The following is an 18175-nucleotide window of genomic DNA, read 5'->3' on the forward strand; positions in this document are numbered from 1 at the left end:
GTAACTTTTCCTAAAACCTTCTCACTGTTTAGGGTCTTCTTGGGTTTGGGGTATTGTTTTGGTTTTTCTTTGGTTTTTTTTTTTTTTTTTTTTTTTTCCAAAGCAAGAGTTCGGTCTTGGATTCAGGTTTCCTAAATTGTCTTTTCTTGTTTTGTTTATGGTTGTTACTGCATTTCAATTGCATGTGCAACATCCTGAAAAGGGACATGGAATAGGATGTACTTTAATTCAGCAAAATGCATCATCTTCAGTACATCACTGGAAGCTGTTGGCTGGAGTCAGGGGGTGGAGTGGGGTGGAAACAGAAGAATTAGAAGAGAAGAGAAACAGAAATAATGTTAGACCTTGTTGACTGGCAATTATCAGGCATATTTTCTGCCAGCACTGGTTTTCATAACCCTCTTGATGGTTACCTTTTGCTTCTTGGTAACAGCAGCTGTGTGAAAAGTACCGGTGCCTTGAAAAAAATAAAAGGCCAGAAAGAAAAAAAAGCCCCAAATATATATATAATTTCCCTGCAAATTATTGCAGATGAAAATGGTAAACATCTAAAGCAGAACTTGTTGTGCGTTTTCTCTCTGCTAATAGGAGGTGTTTATCTCATTGATCTGGGGGCTGCTGCTGGTTCTGTGTCCCTGTCGCTTGGAGGACTGCTATGTAAATTGTCAGTTGTTTCTGTGTGCTATTGCAGAGCTCCTGATCTTAGATTTGGGCTGGTGACTGAGGATTTATTACCTCAAAGAAGGAAGGGGTCTGCTGACCCTCCATCTCGCTTACCCCTCAGTGTTTTAACTCTGACACGCAAGCTTCTCTATCAGTGGAAAGAAATCCTCAGGCACATTCTTTTCTCAACACCCTATCTGCAAAGAAACTTTTAATTGAGAGCACTGCAAAGAGAATCCAAGAGTCCCATTTTTGCCCCTGTTCCCCTTTATGTTTTTAAGGACACCTTCTGAGCAGCTCTCCCCCAGCCAGCACTGCCCCTTCCCTGAATCTGGGCAGGCACACAGCCTCAGGCAGGAGCAGGTCCCTGCAGGGGTCTGAGAGCAGTTATTCCTCTCTCCATTAAATAACAAAATAGTTTCATGGCATGGCCATGGATGTGAGCTCCCTCAGAAGGGCTGCAGTGCATGCCTGTCAGTGAAGGTCTGGTGCCACATCCTCTCCCAGGCAGGGATGGAGTGTGGGCATGGCACTGGGGTGCTGCCCACGGCCAGGGTGCTTGCACCAGGCTGCCTGGGCACGGGGGCAGCGCCTGCTTGGCAAAGCCTGGGCCCTGGCTGCAGCAGGAAGGTGGGGACAAGCAGCTTCCCTGCAGATCTCACTGGAAAGCAGCTCTAAACACTGGCCACCTCCATGCACCAGGAGATGCACACGTGGCTTGCCAGGAGATCTGGTAGTGAATATCTCAGAGGAGAGTCAGGGGGACAAAGAAGCAGCTTTGATCTGCCACATCTAAGGGGTTTGCCTTGTGAAGCCTGGATCAATCTGACAGTGCCTATTATAAAGGCGGTTATGCCAACCTGTTTCATGTTTTATCTTTCAAAATCTCCCCTTGTTGCTGCCTTGGGAGTGTTTTCAGGCTGTGCATGTGGCTGATGCAGGGCCAGGGCATCTACAGCCATCAAGGGAGTGAGGGGAAGCATCGTGTGAGGGGGATGCTGTCTCACAAGGAGCTCAGTGCTTGTCTGTGGCCTTGGCTGGGATATGACGAGATCAGCTGGGCATCCTGGGGTCTATCACAGTGCACCTACAATGCTGGGTGAGCTTTCCTGTGTCCTCACTCCTGTCCCCACCAAGAGCAGCACCTTCCCTGATGGTGCAGTCCTGAGCACCCTCAAAGTGCCAATAATGCACCTGTGCCCCAGGCTGCAGTTCTGGCATCTCCTCTAATCCTGGGCTTGCTTGCTTGCTCCTTTCCACCAACCCAGCTCCCACCTGGCTGCATCTCTGCTGCTGATCCACTTTTGCAGACCCCATGTGTCCATGCCCAGGGTGACATGGTGCCAGCCTTACAGCCCTGCTTAATGTTAGAGCCCTTCAAGGCACACCAGGAGGATGTCCCACACCAGGGTGGCTTGTGCTGAGTCCTGGCCACCTCTGATTTTGGGAAAAGCCTGCAACTTCAGGCTGTGCTGCAAAGAAGCCACATGCTTGGTCAGCTTTTTTTCCTAGTGAAAAAAAAAAAAGAAAAGTTGAAACTAATTTTTATTCATTTTTGTCAAAGAGAACAAGTGTCTACAGCTGGTAACTCATGAAAAGCACACACAGTGTTAGGAATCTTTAAAAGAATGGGGCACTGATTTAAAATAAATTTAATCTTTTATTAAAGTGAAGTCCCAGTCCTGCACATTCAAGCAAGCAGGTGAATTTCTGCAGTTGCCCAGAGCCTTACTAGAACCTCTCAGTCCATGGGTGGGTTCAGAAATCAAGTGGTACAGGTGCATCTGCAAGATCATGTAGTACCATTTCTTAGTTATATTAAAAAAAAATATTACATGGGATAATGTAGAGCTGATTTGAAGGGTGTGCAAGATCTGTAAAACCTCAAACTGCTCTTGGAAAGCAGAATTTTCTTGTCAGTTATGCAGAGGTACATTGCTGTTTATAATGACCTGATATAGGCAGCTTATTGGTTTATTCATCTGTGTCTGAAGTGCGTGTATTGAAGCTCCTAGAAATCACATAGGGGTTTGAAAAATGTCTTATACTGATAGAAAATTTATTTAAGTCCTCTAATCATAACTCAAATTGCATAAATCAAAGCAGTAACTTTGTAATAAACTCTCTCTGCCAGTGCTTGTCAGGCCTCGGTGTTTGAAGCACCGCAGTGTGCCCTGAAGAGCAATCAGCCCAGTGTATCAGGGACTAATTGCAATGAGGAGATGTCAGAAAATGCCTCCTCTCCTGCCTTGAACTGGAGGTGTGTGCTGCTGTGGTGGCATGGGAGGGAGATGCTTTCTGGGCCAAGCCAGCCTCAGTCAGGGGGGCTTTGCAGATCCATCCCCGTCCTTGCAGCCTGTGGGCTCGTGGTGTGGAATCCTGCTTGTTGGGGTTTCCTGCAGCAGCCTGTGCTTCCCAGCACCTGCAGAATGCAGTGCAGAAGCCCCATCTCTGTGTGATCAAGGCAGGATTGGAAGGGTGCCTTCAAAGGCAAAGGTTGTTACTCTCTTATCAAAGTGTGTGTATATTAAAAAAAAAAAAACCAAACGCTACCAAGGGTACTGCTGGTCTCTGCTTCTGACATAACCATCATCTGCAGCTTGGGCACCACATCCTTCTCCCTTGTGCCTTCATGTAAAGCTCCGTGGGGGCATCCCTGCAGGGCAAGCAAAGGGCAAATCCTTATGAAACTACTGGATTTGGGGCTGTGGGGTTGAACAGGGTGGAGAGGAGCTGCTGACCTGTGCTGTGGGTAGCTGGTGAGGGGACAAATGCCAGGGATTTCACTGCTGTGATGTGGCTGCTGAAAATGCTTGTCTGGCATGACCATTAGGATGGGGGGCAGAGGGTAGGGAAGGTTTATATTTCCTTTCTCTGAGGTGTCAGAGTTTGGCTGTGGCTACAAAAACACTGCTGTATGGAGAGCACAGGTGGGGTTAGTGGTGTTAATCCTTGCTCAGGTGCTGCCTTAGTGTCTGTCTGGCAGGCTCAATTAAGTTGCTTTCCAGAACAGAGGTTAGGAATGGATTTTCCTGCAGGTCAGACTGTCAGGAGTGGTTGGGATCCTGTTTCTGCTGCTGCATGTGTGTGTTTGCCAGTGTGTGCATGTGTATAGTGTGCCCAGCACTATCTTGCGTCTCACCTCTGAGTGGAGACTTTGGCAGTGCTGATGCCTTCAATTGCTTGTCTTCCTTGGGCATGTTTTCCCCTCATTTTGCCTTTAAACCCATTCTGAATTTGGCAGAGGGGATGGATGGAGGTAGGGGGCAGAGTAACTCCTTATGGACTCTTTCAGACTGGGTTTTCTGGCAAGGCTGCAAGGATTTAGCTTGGATATAGGGGTTCCTTTCAGGTCTGTGGTTAGATGTGCTTGCACTGGTGTCTTTGCTGCTTTTCAGTGATTGCTATTCAAGTAACTGTCCCAGCTGTGGTTTTTTTTCCCCTGGTGACAGCAGGGAGAGAAGGGGACTTTTAAGCTCATGTAAATGAGCAGCAGTGTCAGTAATCAGGTCATGTGGGATGCAGGAGAACCATCACAAGGTCCTGTCCATCTATTGACCTGACACTGAACAGTCTGTAGGCCTTTGCAGAAGAGTTAGCAACATTGTCTCTTCTCTGCTTCTAGAAGTTTCCCATCTTCAGAGCTACATTTATTTCCCATATCCTCTCTCCTTTCTGGAGGCAGAGCCTGGGGCATCATCACACTCCACATAGCTTTAGCTCCCTTCCTGTTTTTGTTTTTGCCAAGAGTTAGTTTGCTCCAAATGCGTAGCTGTGTTTATGCAGATTATCTCCTTTGGAGAGATTGAGGGGGAGCAGTAATTTTTAGGGAGGAGAGAGGTTGTAGATGTAACCCTTGATGCTCTCCAGAGCTCTTCATATCATGTTCCCTTTAGATGTGCTGCTTACTGTCTCCACCTCCCCATTTCCATTTTCACCCCAGGGAATCCCCTCTCCAGATGTGAGTGGTGATAGTGAGCTGGGAAAAAGTCTGGAGGTGGTGAGGATGCTTGTGCAGAAGTGGGAAGTTGCATTCAGTTCTGTGCTGTGACAGGGACCAGGGAGTCTCCTGGGGTCTCCCCACTCCTTGTATGCTGCTGTTTTCCTGCTCACTGCAGCAGGTCCTGAGGGGACACTGGGTTGGGCACTGGGATAGAGATGAAAAGGACAGAAAGGTTGATACAGGAATGATAGTGTGAAGCAGAGCTTCTCACTGCTGGCTCGGCCTGTGTGGGAGCAGCCCCAGGATGCCCTTTTCCATGCACTTTAGAGGTGCAGTGCTGGCAGCTGCAGCCTGGGGCAGCTGTCCTGGTGGTGGGCAGGAGCTGCAGCTCTGCTCTCCCCGCGTGGGCTTCTCTTGGAGGCAGAGCTGAGGTATTCACAAGTTTTGTCTTTCCTGCTAGCACTTCAGGATCTGGGTTCTGAAGGGCTAAAAGTGTGAGGATGGCCCCAAAGCCATCATTGCTGGTAGCCTGTGACACCACTATCTTCCTCTTCATCATCCTCATCTGACCAACTTAATTGCCATGTTCACTGCTGACCTGAAGGAGAGTGTAAACAGCACATTAATGACTTCCCTGGTGATGATAAACCAGGTTTTTGCCTGCCAGTGGAGATGCAGTAAAATAACACAAAGGTCAGAAAGATGAGTGGAAAATAACTTACTGAGATTAACCTTAGGAAAAAAGCAAGCTGATGCATCTGGAGGCAATCAAAAATGTGAAACATGGGCTCTGGTGAGGGACAGGGAAGGGAACGGCTCAGGCCACAAGAAATGGCAGTAGATGGCACATCAGACGTGACCTTGCAGCGTGACAGGGCCAGCAGGAGCCACGGGGCTGGCAGCCCGGCGCTGCGACACTCGGGACACGGGTCCCGGCACAGCCTGCTGGGTGACACCCGCACGGAGCCCCCCGGGGCTGGGGAGATTCATTCACGAGCGAGGATTCAGCGCTAAGGATGCGTGGCGTGGCTGAGCGCGGGTTTGAGCGAGAGGACGCGGCAGGAATTGTCCCAGTGAAAGGTGTCCGTGCGCACGGGGAGGAGGAGGAGGAGGCATCGCTGGAGATGTGCAGAGCAAAGCCATGCACCGGGAGAGCGGGGCGGGTTTGAAAGGGAAAACACTGACTCCAGGGCAGAGTCTCCACAAAGAGATGGATCTGCGGCAGTAAGGAGTCATCCCCAGAAGGAGATTTTCAGTCTGTTCACTTGGAACACCAAAAATGAAAATGCTTTGTTGAAAACAAGTATGCATATCCTCTGGGAAGCAGTGGGATGAGGTTAGGGTCCTCAGCAGCACTCACCTGGGTCTCAAACCCTCCGCATAGTTAAGGTCAGGTCAAGATTTTCCAGTGGGAAACTTCTTTCTCCTCTGTTTGCCTACACCCAAAGTGACCATGTTATCCCTATGCCTTTTCTTCTCTCATTGTTTACTTTTTCCCCCTCCATCTCTCCAGCAAAATTTTACTGATCTCCATAACATCTCCTTTGGCTTGGCCAAAGGCTCCTTAGCAATGCAAGCAGATCCCCACTTTGCCAGGGACCAAAAGAATGGACAGGATAGGGCTGTCCCAGCAACATGACAGGGAATTGGACACTGATACATTGGACATTGACTGTGATGATGATGGTGGGAGTGTCCAAGACATCAGAGCTTGCTCTTTCTACAGCTGTAGAATGCAGTACAGGTTGAAGGCAGGGCATTGTTGAGACTTCAGGACAGGAAGTTTGCTTATTTTGTCCTGTCCTGGCTGGACTGCTCCTTCACCTGCTCAGTGGGATGCAGGAATTTCTTCTGCTCCCTGTCCTTAACGGGAGGAGGGGTACAAAATGACCAGGGTGAGGCTGCCAAGCACTCAAGCAAATCTAGCAGATGGTAATAGCATGTGTGGAAGAAGGCACAGCAATCCATCTGCATGCAGCTGCAAAGGCAGCAGGTCATGGGCATTTGACCAGGGCAGGGAGCCTGGAAGACCTTGGCTCTGGTGCAGGCCATGGGTGTTGTGCTTCAGGGGCCTATGGGAGCACCAGCATCTCCAAGCAATGGATTTGGGCACCATTTGGAACACTCTGTGCTGGCTTTCTGCCACACCCCATTGCAGGTGGAGGTGCTGGGATGCTGGAGATGTGAGAGCTCCTGTTTCAAATTAAGTGCCAAGAAAAGTGACCCTGTTCCTTCCTGGCACTCGTGCAGCCCCACACACACACAGGCAGATGAGAGCAGGCAGAGAAACACGCCAATGCCAGCTGAACACGCACACAGAGGGAGCTGGGTACCACTAATTACATTGTACCACGACAAACGCTGCAAATGTGAAACCTGTATGACTAACACATCCCTGCAGCCAGACACAGGCATCAAAGGTAACGCTTGCCACTTATAGCAGCAAACAGAGGTGGGCTCACGGCCGTGCTCAGCAGAGCCCAGGAGGCTCCCGCAGCTCCGGCTGGGGTCACCCACACGCATTCCCAAATATGCCACACACGCAGGCACCTCCTTAAACAAGTCTGGGCCTGCGCAAAGCTGGCTGCAAAAGCCGTGCCCCAGATGCTTGTCAACTTTTGGATGGATGTTTGGAGATGGTGAATAAATACGTGTGCCTCAGGTGTTGCTCCAGCTGATGGGACCATCTTGATCTCCCCAGCAGCACCAGCTGGAGGTTGTCATTTTTGTCCCTCTTCTGCAAGGGTGTTAGCAGGACAGAGTGGCTGCTGTGCTTCCTGCTGCTTCTGAGTAATGGGTGACTGATGGTGAGGGATGGTTTGGAAAGGACTTGTGTGCCCTCAGAATGGGAGGTGCTGTGTTTACATTTAAAGGAAATGCGGTCTGCACTTTCATTTTTGATGTGGACCCCAGTGTTGTCTGTGTGAGCAGTGCACAGGCAGGAAGGAACAGCTCTGAGACAGTGTGGGCTGGCAGGGGACACAGGGTTAGGGATGATGGTGGGGAAGGTGAGCTCTGAGCATGGTCCCAGGTGAGAGGGGAGTTATATCCCACTGGGCTCTGGGTGGATTCGCTCCAGCACTGGCACAGTGCTCTGGGGACCTCTCTCTGGTATTTCCCTCCCCTGGCTGGCTGCAGAAGGCCCTTTCACTGTCAGGCTGCAATAGTTCAGAAAGGGCTGTGTGAGCCTTGTAGGGGTCCTGTCAGCCCTCTCTCACCCACGGCCCTGTCAGCCCCCTGCCAAGGGGGCAGAGAGGAGCTGGAGGCTGCTGTGGCTGGGCTGTGGTGCCTGCAGGACACCTTAGGCTGGCTCACTCATGGCAGCTCATGACACTGACAGCCCTGGGGCGCCAGCTGAAGCCCTAAAGGGGGAGTGTGTCTGAGCTGAGACTTCTGCAATGCATGGCAGGAGGTGACATCGGCCTTTTTGGACAGACACCTCTAACCTGTAGCACTTCTCTGCATTGTGATATTTTCTCCTTTTATTCCTAACCAATTTCCACTTCTCATTAAGTCCACGCCTTCTCTTGCTGTTTTAGAGCATCCTTCTCCCTTCCTGCTCAGTAGTCTGGCAGGACCAGGTGCTTCTGGGGCAGGGTTGAGCCAGAGGCTGTCAGCATCTCTAGTGCTTGCCAAGGCGAGGAGCTCTGTGCCAGCACACGTGCCCAGGGCAGGTGTAAGTGCAGGCTGCAGCACCAGTGGGTGCTCAGCTCAGGATGCTGCTGGCTTCAAATGGTCCTTGGGCACAGACAGTGCAGACTCAAGACCTGGCTCCACAGAAGGGTTTGGCACAGGCTGAGCAGGGAGAGAAGCAGGAGGAGCTGCCAGCCCACAAATAACTTCCCTTCCCCTGGGAGGGAAGTGCGGCTGGTGTAGCATCACTCCTCCAGTGTATGTGACTTTTGCAGTGGAACGTTTTTGTGTATTTGGGGGACATTTAAGATATGTCCAGGCTGGGGAGAGTTTGATTTTTTTCTAGTGGGTCTGGCCTGCTGTACTCTCTGGGGTTAGGCTTGCCTGAGCAAAAGGCTGAGTGAGCAGAACATGCATCTGGCCACCCCACAGCCCTCATCTTGGATCCTTGTCCTCCTGTATTGCCCTTGTCGCAGTAAGCTGCACTTGCACAAAGGGGAGGTTAGAGGCATCCCAAAGACAAATTCTGGAGATTTATAGTGCTGCTGAGTCTTACTATAACTGCCTTTTTTCTGGGTAACAACCTTCTCCATTGATGCACATTTCTCTGTGTATGCAGATAAATGCATTTGCCAAACTCATTCCTCATTTTGATTTAAACAGGGCTCCCCTGGGTTGAAATACGGTAGCAGGCTGACTCCAACGAAGTTACAGAGCAATGCTACAGCAAGAGAAGGCCCCAGATTGCAAGCCCAGAGAAAACATTAGTATTGCATGAGTTGTAGCCTGACAAAAATAGGGGAAATAGCTCATTCCACCCCCCCACATCTGAAATGGTAGCAGAGACAGCCCTGGACCTATCTCTGGCAGGAAAACCACTCTACTCTTCTTTGAGGTTGAGATGGGAGGGCTCACTGTGTGAAGAGCTCAGAAGTGCCCCAGTGCTTGATTTTCCCCTTCCTCTCTTTTGACACAGAATATTAATCCTGCTTAATGTAGGAAATACATCGTGATCACAGCCTTGGGAGGCAGAACAGGATTTAATCTCAGGAAGGTAATGGGTATTACTCACATCTCCAGTGGGGTAGCTGTCATTAAAGGACTGTATTTAGCCTCAGGACTTCCAGAGGGATTCACCTGGCCCTGTGTCCATATGAGCCCTAATGAGTCAGTCTGAGCTACACAAATCAGAGTGATGAAGTGTGTGATAAGCACACTATCCAGTTTGTGCATGTGTGCTTCACATGGGCAGAGCAGCATCCCTGAGTCCCAGCTGCATCCTGCAGTGTGAGATGGAGGAGAGGCCCTGGATGCTTGCTGAAGGGAAAGCAGGGAAATGCTGATGAGGTTGTTTCTCCTATTCCTTCTCTCAGTTGTACTGGTAATTATGAAGCTTTGTACGCTGCAGTTTGGAACTGTCATGCCCTCATCAGTGTGCATGCTCTGAGCACCATAATAAGTAATTCCTCCTGGCTGTCTCTGCTAATCTTTCTCCTCTGTGCTGTAATGGGAGGGAAGTTGGGCTCAGCCACAGCATGTTAATAGCCTGCAAGGGAGCCAGCTCAGAGCAGGCAATGGGGAGCTGGTGGGAATAGGGAATGAAAAAAGTGGTACAAGTAGTTGCATGGGTGCCCAGAGTCAAAAATCTGCTGAAAGTTTTTATGAAAACAGTAGTGATAGATGGTGAGAAGGATGCACTGTACATTTTTTCACAGGGCTTAAAAAATTATGAGCAGCATCCCAAAACCAGTCAGGAGACATGGTGTCTGTTCTTTCCAATAGCTGCAGGCCTTTGGGATAATGAATTCCAAGAGTCTCTCTGTTATCCCCTCAGGGACACTGTGTCTGCTTTCTAAACCCCTGCACTTGCTGCTCTTTATTCTGACAAATACCAAGCCTCGAAGAACAAGCAAAGCTTTGGATCAAAGTGTCTGTTGGAAGCAGGAGGCTGAGGAAACAGGATAGGTAGGCAGAGGTTTCAGGGTCTCATCTGGGAACCATGGGGCACTGCACCCTGAGGTGGAGTGGTTGGCAAGCCTGGCAGATGAGTGGTGTGGAGAGCATTGGAGATCACAGATCCAGCAGTGTGAGCATCAAAAGGGCCACGGGCTGAAATGTCAAGGGTGCATTGCTGAGGCAGAGCAGCATGAACAGAGCCCCTCACAGGTTTTGTGAGCCTAAAGTGAAGAGAGCTGAGACAAGTGCCAGGGAGGATAACCTATGGCCAGGATGTGAGGAGATGAGGTCTGGACAGACACATCCTTTCCTGCTGTTCATCATCCCTTTTTGCACTGCAGCGTGTCTGAGGGCTCTTGTGTGGCTTTTAAATCTGCGCCTGCAGCATGGGCACTCCAGATGGTTGAGCATGCCAACGGGGTGAAAGGAAGGCAACCAGCAGTCATTGGCCAAGCTCTCTTTCCCGAGAGTGTCCCTGTAACTCCCCTCCAAAGCCAAGCCTTGGAGTTTATTTAATTCCCCTCAGTCTGAGAAGCCACTTCCACTCTGCTATTGAATGCACAGCACCCAGGCAGCAAAATTACATTTTTAGTAAAAGTTTGGTGTAGTTGCTCTGTAGTGTGCAGGAGTGTTGTGGTTTAACCCTGGGTGGCAGCTAAGCCACACACAGCTCCTTACTCACTGCCCTCCAGCTGGAATGGGAGGAGAATCAAAGGACTAAAAGGGAGAAAAAGGCAAAAAGGTGAGATAAAGGCAGTCTGATGGGTAACACAAAAGTTGTGCACTCAAGTAAAGCAAAAAAAGGAATTTATTCACTTCTTCTCATGGGCAGGCAGGTGTTCAGCCATCTTTAGGAAAGCAGGACTCCATCACACTTGGGAATACAAATTCTGTCACTCCAAATGTCCCCCTTTCTTCCTTCTTCCCCCAGCTTTATGAGATGAGAATGATGTCATGTGATATGGAATATCTCTTGGGTTACTTGGGGTCAGCTGTCCTGGCTGTGAGCCCTCCCAGCTCCTTGTGCACCCCCACCCAGCTCACTGGGGTGATGTGGGAAACAGAAAATGCCTTGGTGCTGCGTGAGCCCTGCTCAGCAGTGACTCAATCATTGGTATCATCAACCACGTTTCCAGTACAAATCCAAAACACAGCCCTGCTACAGCTACTGTGAACAAAATTAACCCTTCCCCAGCCAACACCAGCACAGGCTGCTAGTGAGCTTGAGACCTGCTCTTCTCATGCCCACCCACTCTCTCTGACCATTCTGTTTAGGGAAATAACTTTTGCAGCTCGTGTTCGTGGTGTTTCCACTGCTCCAGCATAGGAGAGCTCAACAAGCTCTAGTAAAAGGTGCCTAATGTTTAATCCTGCTTGTGTTACAGCTCACTGCTTGAATGAGTGGCTGCTGTGTATGGATTTGACATGCATTTCTCAGTGTCAGTCTGATGGAGCCTGTGCAATGGTGAGACTCAGGGCCAGCCCAGAGTGCCCTTGGATAGCAGAGCTGGGCCAGCAAAGCTGTACCTGGAGCTGGCAGGGCTCTGATAGGGACTGCCAGGGCAGGATGGCTCTGTTATGTGAGGATGGGCCCGTGCTGTTCAAAACATTGTGCTCTGTTCTGGTGCTCAGGCTGCCTCCAGAAGAGGGGCCAGCATCCCCTGAGATGGTGCAGCCCTCTGGCAGGGGTCTCAGGGGCTTCAGGGATGGTTTAAATGGCAATGGAGGGGAGCAGCCAGAGGAGTCTTGGTGGAGAGGTGACTGGCAGAAAAGAGCTTAAAACTGCTTCAGCACCAAGTGGTTTATCACTTGTCAGAGCCATCAGTCCTGCAGCTCTCCCCTGCTCTGCACTTGCTAGGAGAGCCCAGATGTGCTGTGCTTTTGCTGCTGGTTCCTCGTGGGATTTAATGTCTCTTTCTCACCTTCCCTGCAGGGGTTTTCGCTCGTGGCTGGCATGGCAGAGTACGTCCCCCAGGCTGCCTCCACCTGGCCTGCAGGCCCTCAGCCCCCTCACACTCCTGCCAGCTGCCCCCTGGAGCCTGTGGATCTGGGCATCTCGGAGCAGCCAACACCACCGGAGCAGCCGCCCTCCTCCCTGGAGCTGGGCGAGGATGAAGAAGTCACCTCCCCTCCGGATCCTGACGTCCCCTACCCAGACCTGGCCCCTGTTGTCTTCTTCTGCTTGAAGCAGACCACCAGCCCACGGAGCTGGTGCATCAAAATGGTGTGCAACCCATATCCTTTCTGAGCTGCCCCTTCTCCCTCTCTGCCTCTGGCTCCCTCCTGCCCCGTCCTCCCCTCATCCTGCCCTCCTGGGGTGCCTTGCAGGTAAGGAATAACTTTTATTACGTTTTTAACAACCTTCTTTGTTCATTGCTTGTGTTTAAACAGAACCTTTGCTGGTGTGATTAAAGGACATTGATTATGAAAGAAGGGACTTTAGGAAGAGCCACTGACAATCCCAGGCACAGGGACTGGGAGTAGGGAGAGTGGAGGTGTGAGGAGAGGTACATTAGAAAGTCTGTTCTTCCCCTTCCCAGCTCCCTTTTTGCCTGGGACAGAGTAGGATTTGCCAGCCCAGGAGCTTTTCAGACTGCCATGAGCAGTGGAGGTGTCTGAAAACAGAGGCTTTACTGAGAGCTCACCTTGCCTTAGTGAGGGAACCACCACTCCTTCTCCACCCTGATTGCAGGGAAACCCAAGTGACCCTTTGCCTTTCCACGTAGTACATGTCACTGTCCTGCCAGGGCCTTGTTGGGATGTCTGGCCAGCAATGAACAGGAGAGTGTGTGCTCCACACAGCCTGGGAGAGATCTCTGGGACACGGGTACATCCTCCCCTCCATGGTCAGCAATCACACACAGGTGTTGCCACTCATGCACTGGCACTGCTGGGCTGCAGGGGCCCTCCTGCCACTGAGTCTGTGATGCCTGCAGCATTTCATTTCCAATGAAATCCACCTGCACAGCTCATCACCAGGAGCCTGCCAGTGTGCCCTGTGGCTCCAGTGGTATAAAAGCCAGGTAGAGAAGAGCAGTTGTTCCCTGAACTGTGGGATCGTGGACAGCGTGGAGGAAATGGAGAAGAAGATGAGTCGTCAGAGAGGTTGGTCTGAGATTTTATGGGAATGTTTTTCTAGCTGGAAATCTCAACTGGCAGCACTTTCTACCAGGAAGTTCCTTAGTTCCTAGCTGGGTGGGTATTAGCTATGATGATGCCTGCTCTGGTTCTGATGTATAGACTAAATCTGAATGTCTGTGCATACAGTGGAGCCTAGCAAAATGTTTCCAAGAGTATTTTCAGCTTTAAGAGCCTAACCCCGGGTGAGGACTTGAAGTAGTGTCAGCAGTAACAGCTGACCTTAAATGTATGAGATTTGTTTTAATTTCAAGTGTAGGTAAAGGTTTGTGTTTGAGCTCTGAGCTCTTGTCTTAAAGTTCAAAAGCCACTGAAGAGAGGTTGCAGTCTCAAACACAGGTTATGGCTGAGAACACATTGGAGATTTAGATATTTTGCTTTCTTTTCCACTGGCTGCTCTATAAAATTTTAAAACTTTGTATTGAATTATGCATTGCTTTTCTATCACAGTGTGCCTGTGCTAGTTATTATGTCCTAGGAATCTTGTCCCAGCATGTGGTAGAGCAGGACTCAGAACAGGACTCAGAGTAAAGCCCAAGACATTTGTGTCACAATAAAAGGCTGGATTTGGGAAGTGAAAGAAGAGCAACAGCGTGGGTTTGGGATGAAGGCTTGCTTTTGGATGAGGGAAGGAGGTTGTGGTGGAAGAGGAGCCTGTCCTTATTGCTGGCTAAAAAGTCACTCAAAGTAATCCCTCCAATTTGGTATATTGCAAGGAGTTTGCTTTAAGTTGTTGGAGCTATTATTTAAGAAATTGGCCTGTTTTAGTTTTTAAGTGTTACTTTTGTCCTAATCTGCAGACAAATGTGTTCTTTGACTTGGAAAATGACTTTTTCTTATTAAAAACTAGACAAAGGAGGAAAAAGTCTCATCCAATCACCTGTTGATGACCTTACATGTGGCCACCAGGGAGTGAAGGGCAGTGGTGGGGCTGCTGGAACCTTTTGGAGGGGTTGTGTCAAACCTGAGGTTTCAGCTCAGCTGTGTGACATTGGGAGATTACAGGACTAGTGGAGACTGAGAAGTGAGGATTCAGCCCCTCCTCTGATTTCCTTTCAACCCCTTGTGCTTCTCTTTTTAAAAGGCTCATGAAATAAATGTTTACCTTTTTTTTTCACAAATGAGGGGTTGCTTTTGCACCCTGAAGGCTTTTTACATGTAATCATATGCTCTTGGCATCACACTCTTTTTTAACAGCACCATCGACAGGATACATTTACATGGCCTGGTGGCAGATGCCTGGCTGGGAATCAGACCCTTCATAAGAAACACTTCTATGGGAATCAAATCATATCTTCTAGGAATTGATATGCTTGCCTGCTTTCCATCCTTGTTACACTGAGCTATTGGGTCTCCAAGGTGCTTAAGCTAAGCAGGGGCAGGAGGAGCCACTGTCATAGGTCAACACCTGGCCTTTTGTGAAGATTCAGCAAAAAGATGGGGCATTCATTAAATGCCTATTAATCTTCTTGTGGAATTTTTTCCTGGATTAGAGCCTCACGATTGCCGTTGTGGAAGTACTGTCAATGAGATTTAAAAAGGAAACTCTGATAGTTAAGGGCCATGTAACAATTTTTTTAAGTATGAGGTCATTAACCACCAAATTTCAATTTAGGTAATTGCATTCTAACTACTTAAATCCCCCTCTCCTGGAGATTATTTTTCCTTTTGTGAGCAGTCCTGCAATTTTGTTATGTGCTATTAAACAGCTGCCATATTGCTTTGCTGCAGTGCAGTAATAGGAGAAAGAACCACTCATTTCTTTGCTTTAAAATTGCTTCTGGAAGCATGTTTGTGTAGAGATGTGTGATGGTATCATTGCAGAAGTTGTAGATCCCAACTCCCTTTGAAGAAGAGGACTATGATGCCTGTGAAAGTCCATGTGTTTGTCCCCAAAGGGAGTATTCGCTGTGTTTTTGCTGTTGTAGTGTGTGGTGAAAAGCAGCCTGATGCTTTTGGGTTTGGTGATTTGAATGTTTTTGGGATGGCTTTACCTACAGCTCAAGTGAAGGCATGAATAACTTTAGTTTATTGGGAAGCAGGTTTTTTTTTTTAATTTATTCCTAATATACTTTATTAGAGAAGGTAAGTGCTGTTTCAGTTGGGTGTGCAATGCAACTCAACAAGCACCTGGAGCCTGGCTTGTCCCCTGATTAGAAAGGAGTTGCTGTGATGCAGCACATGAGCAGCCAGCCAGCTGGTTTGTTTAGGTTAATTTGTGCTTTGGTAACAGAAGGCTGGACCACTTGGAGCTGTAGATCATGGAGCTGTTGCAACTACAATGTTAATACAGTCCTTATTTGAGATATGGTTATGAAAATGGCTGGAAGAAATTTTTTTTTTCCTTTTATAAAACCTAAACTCTGTCATGTAGGATTTGAAGTCAAGCTTGGATGGGGAATCGGATGAAAAGCATTAAAAAACATGTTTCTAAACCAACTGCATAGCATTTATCTTATGAATTTATAAAATGTTTGGGACTAAATAATGGGTATGCCACATGGCACCTTACAAATGGATTCTCATGAGAGGCTCTGCAGTTCACTGCTCTGTCATTTTCTTGCTTTTTATGTACCAACCCCTTGGTGAAGCTGTTGGCCCTTTGGGCTTCTGTTTTGCTCTCAAGCAGTGAAGTGTTGCATTTCCAGCTGATTTCGGTGGTGTGGGAGCAGCAGGTCAGATCCCAGATGAGCCAAAGCTTATGTGCACGCTTAATTTTTATTACTGGGAGCTGTGTTTCACAGAGTACTGAGCAGGGTAACTTCTTACAGCTTTGGCTTGACTGTGTGTACTGAGGAGCTGCCTTGTAGCTCATTAGCTTTGAAATCCACTGAACAGGGGCTTTGCCACTGTGCCTGCTGCCAAAATCCCACCTTGCTTCTGGAGATACCTTTCCTGTGGCTTTCACTGGTGGCATTGTCAGCTTGGACCGTGTGCTCTGTGCACAAGGAAACAGGACTGGCCTTGAGCATTTTGGTTGGACTCTGAGGAAATCTCAGCATTTATTCCCCACAGGGATAATTTATGTATGAGTCAGTGCAGTATGGGATGGCTGGTGATGGCAATAGTGGTGTTTCATGCTGGCACTGCCCCCTGAGAGCCAAGTGGAAAATGAAATTTTGGAGAAGAAAAAAATGTGTGAGTGGATTGGTGTTTTTATTGGTGGCAGTGGCAGGAGGTGCCACAGTGCATGGGGACTGTGGGCTGCCAGAATCTCTGCTTTTTGGGTGCTGTGTGGTCAAGGGGGCAACAACACCACTGCTCATTAAGCTTTGGGCAAATGTGTTATATATGTAAAATATGCCTATGTCAGATACCAGTTTGAGCAATTGGTTTGTGTCCAGTGAAGTTCTCTGTGCAGATTCTGTTGTATGTTGTGCTTGTTTCTGCCTTAAGTTTGTAGACTGTCAAACCCTGGACACACTGTTCTTAATGACTGGCTGTAGTTATATGATAAGCATAATCTGCAAATTTATTGCAAATCTTGTAGTAGTTGATGACTGTCTTAAGGTCTGAGTTCCTGTAATCATTTGAATTTTAGTTTTATTTTTCACATGTCTTTGTATATATAAATAAAAATCATGGTTTTCTGCATCTCTAGTTAGAGAGAAGCTTGGAAATGTGACCAGAAAGTGTAATAATACATCAAAAATTGAGTGGCTTATGAATTTTAAGCAGCATTGATCATTCTTGAGAACCTGGGGATCATGGCTTTCTGCTCTTGGGGTCATCAGTATCAGCTTTTAGGTGCATATTTGGAAGAAAATAATTTATATGTTGTTCATGTGTCTCCATTTTAAGGGCAGCTCTCCTGTCTCTCTTAAAAAGCCTTTCTCAGAAGACACATGAGGAGTCTGGCATTTACTTGAGGACTTTTTACAGCTTTGTATGATTCTAGGTAACCTGGCAGGTGTTGCTGCTGTGCCCTCCTTCCAGCCAAGGAGATATCTCTGTACACCCCCAGCCCCACCAAGTGCATGATTTATTTTTCTCTGTGAGAGGTTATCTGACCCCTCTGCACTCCTCAACACTCTGAGTCAACTTTGCAGTTGTTCCTGTTGCATGGGCAGCTGAGACAGCCAGAGCTGTGCAGTGGGTGTGCAGCGTTGGGGGCACTGGTGTTCCCGTGGGCATGTGCCAGATGCTTGTCAAGCTTTGAGGGAACAAGACTGCTTTAGGTTCTGCTGGGTTTTCTGCCACTGCCAGCCTCCCTGCTGGAATGGAGCTTGCTATTAGCAAATAAGGGTCACTTTTAATAAGTCAGTTGTTGGTTATCTTGATTAATATGTGAAGGCACTGTGCAGTGGATCAATCTATCATCAAGTGCTCTCCTCCCCTGTTGTGTTAGCAATGTGCCTTAAAGCAGACATGTCTTACCCTTGTGAGCTGACCCTTAATTTCCCCATTAATTTTCCCCTTGGAAAGCTGATAGGCTTTACCCCATCTAACTCCACCTGTCTGAAAACCATCCAAGGTCTCTGTACGTATTTGAGAGACTGCAGCAGGAAATTGAGTGTGCCTAGCTGAGCCTCTCTCTTTAGAGGGAGAAGCAGATCTCTGGAAGTTCCGCTCTTCCTTTAGCAAAGAAGTAGTTGCTGGACAGCAGGCTGTAGCATTTGCATTTAGGATTGCTATGCTGTTTGGTTTCCCAGATGCTCTAGAAGAAGGCAAAGGGAAGGACAGGGAGCAGATTTAGTTTTGGAAATTGCACAGTCTGAACATCTTAATGTTTCCACAATGAAATATTGGGTAATCTTAGTTTTGTGGGAGAAGAAGAACTCCATCCACCTGGACTCTGGATTGGGCAAAAGTAATTCTCTGAATTCCAGCTTTTTCTTAGCA

At 48.4% G+C, this 18175-nt stretch overlaps 1 protein-coding gene across 1 annotated transcript in view; it reads left to right on the forward strand.

Annotated features, from left to right (window-relative positions):
• Positions 1-12149: 12149 nt before the first annotated feature.
• CACNA1I (calcium voltage-gated channel subunit alpha1 I) overlaps positions 12150-18175 on the forward strand; it is a 149638-nt gene continuing 143612 nt past the window's right edge. The window contains exon 1 of the mRNA XM_058806118.1: positions 12150-12430. Coding sequence (XP_058662101.1) covers positions 12150-12430 — 281 coding nt within the window. The remainder of the gene's footprint in view (positions 12431-18175) is intronic.

This window comes from Ammospiza caudacuta, chromosome 5 (genome assembly GCF_027887145.1).
Source record: "Ammospiza caudacuta isolate bAmmCau1 chromosome 5, bAmmCau1.pri, whole genome shotgun sequence".
NCBI classification, from domain to species: Eukaryota; Metazoa; Chordata; class Aves; order Passeriformes; family Passerellidae; genus Ammospiza; species Ammospiza caudacuta.